Source organism: Penaeus japonicus, unplaced genomic scaffold (genome assembly GCF_977035675.1).
Source record: "Penaeus japonicus unplaced genomic scaffold, GWHDUDI00000001_assembly GWHDUDI00000037, whole genome shotgun sequence".
Taxonomy (NCBI): Eukaryota; Metazoa; Arthropoda; class Malacostraca; order Decapoda; family Penaeidae; genus Penaeus; species Penaeus japonicus.
The window spans coordinates 5,055,991-5,063,490 of record NW_028234439.1 but is presented as its reverse complement, the minus strand read 5'-3'; the positions used below and the strand labels follow the sequence as shown (position 1 = coordinate 5,063,490).

At 39.3% G+C, this 7,500-nt stretch overlaps 1 protein-coding gene across 2 annotated transcripts in view; it reads right to left on the bottom strand.

Annotated features, from left to right (window-relative positions):
• Window positions 1-7,500, bottom strand: part of LOC122266912 (mitogen-activated protein kinase kinase kinase slipper) — a 27,701-nt gene that overhangs the window by 399 nt on the left and 19,802 nt on the right. Inside the window, exons 6-10 of one of the 2 annotated variants that reach the window (XM_086532386.1) lie at window positions 6,771-6,974; window positions 6,456-6,482; window positions 1,973-2,204; window positions 1,491-1,737; window positions 1-1,236 (exon numbers count right to left, since the gene is read on the bottom strand). The exon at window positions 1-1,236 is cut by the window's left edge and continues 399 nt beyond it. In XM_086532386.1, the coding sequence (XP_086388512.1) occupies window positions 121-1,236; window positions 1,491-1,737; window positions 1,973-2,204; window positions 6,456-6,482; window positions 6,771-6,974 (1,826 nt within the window). In that variant the 3' untranslated portion in view covers window positions 1-120. The remainder of the gene's footprint in view (window positions 1,237-1,490; window positions 1,738-1,972; window positions 2,205-6,455; window positions 6,483-6,770; window positions 6,975-7,500) is intronic. The other variant, XM_086532387.1, reaches the window with a different exon arrangement.

Below are 7,500 nucleotides of genomic sequence, written 5' to 3'. Positions count from 1 at the left end.
CTTTCCTACAGTTATAAAGCAATACTTGAAAGAAACTCATGAACCGTCCTCTTTATGTGCCTGGAATGTTAACTGGGCTTGTGCCCCCCCTGAGAGCATGGTGGCTCAAGTGGAGAGCTGCTACAACCTCTCATCACTGCCATCATCAAAAGCTGTCCATGAATTTGGTTGTGAGAGGAGCCCTTGCTGCTCACGATGCCTGAAGGCTTGCTGTAGCGCTGTCAGAGGCTCTGTCGTATCCTGACTCTGTCCCTCTACAGGCATGTCCAAGAGAGTGTGTCGAGAAACCTCCGATCCAAGAATGTGAGAAGCAGGCGAGAATCTAACACGTCCCCCTCCAGTCGAATTTCCCCCAGAGCCACCAGAGTACATGTCTGGGGCACTAACATAGCTGCTATCCTCACTCGTCATGCTGTCTGGCGGGGTGGGGTTAGTGGGAGTGCCTCCACCTGAGCCCCCAGACCCACTCCGATCACTACGAGGCTTGGGGGAAGACCTGCCGTATGTGTAATTTGACTTCCTTAGGGACGAGCGGTGGTGCCGGGGCAGATCCAGCGTTCCTGGTCTGTCCATGCGGTCCAGCTCATGAGAATTCTGACGGGATACTCTAGGAGGAGGGGCCGGTCCCCCAAGCAGCTCATAGTGTCCGTTGCGGTGAGTTGGCGTGGAATATGAGCTATCACCCTCATCCTCTAGCCTGAAGGATGGGTTGACATTTGAAGAAGATGTGGAAGCATTTGACACTGAAGATGGAGTTCGCCTATGTTGGAAATTTAATCTGGAGGGAGTGCGAGGGTTGGTAGATGTTGATGATGAGGATACTGAGGTGGAAGGGTTATCATAAGCGTGGTATCCTCCATCCCCACTGGCCGCCGCTGCTGCTGCTGCCGCTGCCGAAGTGTGACGTCGAACATACTGGGGGTAAATCCTCTGCTCGTAATGAACGCTGGCACGGTACTCTGCAGGTGGGTCATGGTAACCCCGTTCACTGTAGTAGTAACCAATTGGCTCCGAGCGGAATTCCCCGGGGAAGTGCTGGTACATCTCCCTATACACCGAGGCATCAGGCACTGGCGAGGGCGGTCGTTGTTGCACAGTGGTCACATGGGCAGAGTGGTCACCCCGGTCACTCCAGATCACCATCTGCTGCTCGCTGCGGTAATCTGGACACAGGTAATCTGCTGGGCCTGGGATATACACAGTGCGCTGCCCCCCACCACCATAACTCGCCACCTGCTGATAAAGGGAAAAGTTTGCTTTTGAACACTCAGAACGTAAAACTCAGTGTAGTGATCATAGCTTATGTTATCAGGATGCCACTGCCTTAATAATCTGAATTCAAATATTATTTCATTTCTATGATGATACAGGTAAGACAACACCAAAAGTATAGGTAATATCAGTAATGGTAGTATTTGTCACAACAAATGAACAATAATAATAACAGTAGTAGGATAAAAAAAAACAAAAAAAAAACACTGTTATCTTACCTCACTGTCGTTACTCGCTGATGATGACTTTCTCCGAGGGCCTTGCTGCGAGGAGGGCAGAGCAGCCTGACCAGCAAAATGTTGCGGAGAGTCGGTGAACCTGATGGGCTTAGGCTCCAGCACCAAGGCTGGCCGTGAGTGTCTTGTGGGGCCATGGTAGGTGTTGTGAGCATATCCTGATGGACTCGAAAACTCATACTCACTCATACTCAGCCATCTCTGGTACTCTGCATCATCTTCCTCGGCCCTGTAAGGTGGATTTAGCATTCAGTGTCAATGAAATCCTTGCACCATTTTGAGAAGCAGGTTAACAAATCACTGATTTTCTATCCCAAACTAAGACATGAGATCTAACAGTAAATTGAGATTGAAATGAAGAGACTGGTCTTCTTATCTTAAAGTAATCAAAGAAAAATTAAAATAACATAGTAATAAACTAACATAAATCTCCAAAAGGAAAAAAAGAAAAAAGAAAAACTCACTTGACAGGCAACAGCTTCGGATGAACCGCTGTGACATTTGACAACCGCACATCATAACCGGCTGCCACACTCGCCAGCATCGCAGCAATATTATAGACGATCAGTTCAAGAGGGGAATATTTGGGCCGCTGTCCCTTGGTCTCTGGAGTAGTACCGTTATAGAGGGTAGGGACAGGTAGGGGTCGCAGGGGCACGGGCTTGGCAGTCCATCCTCCATCTTCGCCGCTGTAGTCTGGGGGTAGAAGAGCTAGTGTTATGTTTCTAAATTCAGAATCTCACTTTTCTTGGACAATTTTTCTTATGTATTCAAAAGAGGTACATGCAATTCTTTTGGGGGAATATTATATGTCTTTCTTTTTATTATTACGGGGTATATACAATAAACTGTGTGGCAAAACAAAAATACTGCAGGAGAAAAAATCATTCTTTCTCTCACTCACTCACTCACTTTCAAGCAAGCAAGGGCATGTAAATACCCACAGACACAGAAACAGACACAGACACAGACACACACACAAACACAACACACACAAACATACTCACTCACTCTATTCTTACTCTCCTTCTCTCTCTCTCCTCTTTCCTTTCATTTTAATCTCCCTCTCTCATTTTGTCTTCCTCTTCTTCTGCATCTCCTTTTTCTTTTCTTTTTCCTCCCTCTATGCATCTTCTACTCACTCCCTTTTCCAGTGTTGCTTCCTCTACCTCTTCCACTCCTACTCATTAACTCACTCTTCATGTCTGTATGTCTGTCTGTCTGTCTGTCTGTCTGTCTGTCTGTCTGTCTGTCTGTCTGTCTGTCTGTCTGTCTGTCTGTCTGTCTGTCTGTCTGTCTGTCTGTCTGTCTGTCTGTCTGTCTGTCTGTCTGTCTGTCTGTCTGTCTGTCTGTCTGTCTGTCTGTCTGTCTGTCTGTGTCTGTCTGTACAAATTCTCCTTCAATCCTTCTTCCTTTCATTCTTTATTTGATCTGATTCTTTCACTCCCTCACTCTCTTGGTAAATAAAGAAAAAAAGAAAAACTATTTTAGATATTCACTTTATTTTCATTTTTAACCTTGGGAGACGTTAAAAATGACACATAATATTAAGACAAATCTAAGACAAACATGTCCTCGGCAAAAATGTATGCATTTACAGGAGAAAAATAATACTTTTCTTCCTTCTACTACTTTATAATCTATTTGCCTGATATCCTTATTTCTTTTCACAGCATGAGAGAAGTCCCAATTTCAAGCTGTGTCTATAAATCATAACAAGCAGAAGTATTCAATCTATTAAGTGTCCAAAAGAGGAAAAATATCTCTATAAGATGTTATGTCTGAAATTTTCCTACTAAAAAAGTGTTAAGAGAATAAAAAAATTGTTTTTATCATCAAACATAGAAAATCAAATTCATGAACCAGGAAAGTCTTTTCATTCACAAGGAAGCAAGACATTACAGGATACTGAAATCAGTGATATAACATCCACACTAAAATTCTACCTGAAAATGTACTTTCTTTTTACTCGGGATTTAATTCTGTTTAGGAAAAAAAAAAAAAAAGCCATCATCACGGAAAATGTCATTCAATTTCACTATGTCTATGCAATAAGATCTATTCCATGGCATCAAAACCATGCTAACTCGACACCAGAACTTCCTATCAAAACCATGGATTAATTTATGGAATAAAATCCACCATTAATCATCCTCCATTGAAAGAATGAACTAACTAGTGTTATATTCAAAACATCAAATATGATTTTTTTTTCAAGCACACACAAACAGACAATACATATCTATAATGATAAAGATTTAATGGAGGAGAAAAAAAATGTATATAATTTAAAACTAAATGGAACAGGCAGTAAGTATTGATTGTTTGCAGTGGCAGAGAATACACAAGTGTGGTTTATTCAATACCATTGGTGTCCAAGTACCCCAGCCACTGCCCATGGGTTGCCTCTGAAAGTACATAATATATAGGTGTTCTATGGAAACAACACAGGAGTGTGTATATTTGCACATGTACAGTCTATAATAAGAAGCATGTACCATGAGTGTAACTTTAAAAACACAACTAACAATTTTTAGCTGTTTGAGATAGAGTTCAAAATGTATTTTAGGAGAATTTTGCCAGTGGCTGTACATAACTTCCACCATAGACTGTACATATATATGCAATTACATTTCGTGTCACCAATGCCCAGGTCTCACCTACACCAACACCAAATATTAGTCACATTAATCAATTCACTGTATTTTCCAGTAATTAGAATCTTAAATTTCTTCTTTCATTTTCATTAAGAATCAGTGTTATTCATCTTTTTTGTGGCAAACTGCCTAATAAACATTTTTTCTGCAACTCTTTGATAATCTGTACAGTGAATGGATTAAGAACCACAATCATACATTTCTAATCTGCACTGCACCACATTTACAGTTGAGTAAAATAGATAATGTATGTATACCAAGACATAAAAGCACAAATACTCATGTATGAGAACAAGTACACAAAAGAACTACCTCTACAGCATAAAATTTTATTTGTTTTGAAGTTATGAACTTTTGGGCCTTGATAGAAAAATCTATTTCCAGATTATAATGTCATCTAAACCTTTCATCACAGAATGCTTCCCAAGAACAGATTCTTCTCATCACCATACAAGTTTTAACACCAATCTCTGCTCTAATTTGAAGAGGATACCTCATAAAATTGGGTTTTATAATTTTCATAAATAAATTAACAAATATCTGGCATCTTTACATTTCAAAACCATTTCTTCTGTTCTTTAATCACAGTATTATTCATTCCATTTCAAGTGCATCATATTTAAGACTGTAAAAGGAATTTCCTTCTATCCGTTAGAGAAGATGAAGACAATTACTCATGCAGGAATATGACTACTATACCATCATGCTATCTCAAGCTGGAGTCTTGAGTCTGGAGAGTCCATCACAGTGTGGCATGATGTCACAAAGCCAAGGAAGTAAGTAACCTACGGCCATTCGTAAATAATAATAAAGAAGCTCAAATTCCTGGACGTTTAGTTGCCCATCGCAAGTCCTGAGAGCACTGGTTTGTTTGGGTCAGTTATTGGCAATCTAATCCATCACAATAGCTGGCTACTGAGTGACAGTTCTCAGGTCCTGAAAGTATTTTACGGACAGAGAAATCTGTGACGTCTTTTAGAAAAAAGTTTTTTTTTCCCCCCCCGAGAGATCTAAACACACGGACACAAGACCCATAAATGACACAAAGGCTGAGTAAAGGGTTTCTTACTCTTTTTGGTCACTGCAGAGGCTGCCCACAAAACATAATCAATGCATGAGTGACTGGGCTTCATGTTGAATAGCTATTAATCTCATCTAGAACATGTAGAGAATATCAATTTTTCTCTTAGAGAAAATAACAGTTATGATCCATGTTATATCATACTCAAACAGTAGCAAAATACAGTTGCATCTCTTATTCCTATGTTAAATTATGACCATCACTTCATAAATATATCTAACAAGGATAATGACTCTCCACTTCCTTTTGCAAGAGCAGGATAAAGACAATGATAAGGGAAGTCTACTAGTTTCAAAGCTAACTGCTTCACAAAAGACTAATGGCATAAAACAAGTTAACCCCTAAAGGATGCACCATTTTATGATCTGACACAGAAATGCACTGACCGTTCACTTTTATCAACTCTATTTTAATCTATTTCTGGAATTCACAAGTCAAAATCTACAAGATACTGGTAAATATCACTATCACTTTTGGCTTCCTAAAGAGCATTGTTACACTCTCTTCACCTGAGGATGACTAAATTTACTATGCATTTCCTGTAGGGTTAAACTGTTGTTTCTGGTAAGGCAGTTGTAGCCTTACACATTTCTATAATTCATGTTATAGAAACAAATTTGGAAGCTAGCCACATGTTCAGTTCAGTATGATCTGATTTCATGTTCTGTTATTCAATGCAGTTCAACTGTTCAAGTTTATTTTAAATTCTATCTGAGCCTTGCAAGGAGGTCTAATCTCAAAATTATCACTGTGACAATTGTGTATCTTTCCAATTAATGGAATATAATTGAGTACTCTACTTTTATCCCTACAAAATATATTTTACCACAAATAAATATCTATCCACCAGCATGTACTGCCAATTATGTTTAGCCCGACTTCTAAACAGACCTAACTCATATGCTATGTTGAATCAGTCTATCACCACACATGCACTCTGGCAAGCCTCTAGAAAGGTGATTTTTTTTTTCTTTGGATGTGCCCTTTCTCTCCATTTAATTTCAGCATCATTAAGTTTTCAAAAAATTCCATTAGTGTAACTAACTCTTTTCCCTTCGCCAAACAGCACACACACACAAAAGCATGGATATACACACCAAGGGCACACACACACTTGATGATCAACCAGAATACGGAATGAATGTGCCCCATACAAAATACACAGAAACTACAACACTACTAAACAGGAATCTACTAAGTATACATTACCTGGCATGTAGTAATATCCATTGCCAGCTTCAAACAGAACAAGAGATTATGAATTACCAATTTTCTAAGGAGATCCTTTACTATGACTCTTGTCTACATGAAGGAGAAACATTCAGAAAGAGAAGAATCTACGAGTGATTTCTTTATAATCTTTCTACTTGTTCTTCATCTTCAGTGTTCATTTCATTTCAACTTTAGCAATCTCTTTTTAACTAACTATCTACTTTTTTCCTTTCAGGACTTCTAAAACGGGTGGCAAGCAGGACTTTTTTTTTTCTTCTTGACATGCTTTCTGTCCCTCAACCACGGACTTACCAATCTCGGGACCATACGCTGTGATCTGATTCAACCCCGTCATGGTGGCAGTATAAGGGAGGGGCCGTAATGGCTTCTCTAGATTGGGCGCCGACTTACTCCATCGTTTTTGGTTGTCGTGCTGTTGCGGGATGATGTGGCCTCGCTCCTTCTGGTGCGCCGTGCTGGGACCCCACGTCTTGCCCTTCACGCCATCGGCTGGTACTGTGGATAAAGCAAGTCTCTCTTAGATCTCTCTCACACCCAAGCTGCTCTTTGTTAGGTATTTTGCATACTAATAGAGTAAACTTCCTGCACTTATGCAACCATTTTTTTTTTTTTTTTACTTTGCACTTTATTCTGATATCAAACTCATTTTGATCAATGATATTTACTTTATAAAACAGATAAAAAGTTACTTTGAACTTGTCATATATCAAACATTTCCAAAACTATTAAAATCTGCATCAATAGCTAATAGATAATGTCACACAAATATGTTCTTTTTATGTTTGTAACACAAAGAAAATAAAAGAAACAAAAACAGAAACAATACTGTATGCTGAAAGTACTGTTCATTACACTGCACATTTCAAAGTCCTTAGCTTAGAACACTGGCTAGTTTAGGTGTACAAAACTCTTAAAACTACTTTCAGTGTGACAAGACAGCAACGTCTCTTGTTCGTAGAAAGACTATGCTAATTAAAATATATAGAGAAAGATATATATATATAAATAGTCTATTCTCTAT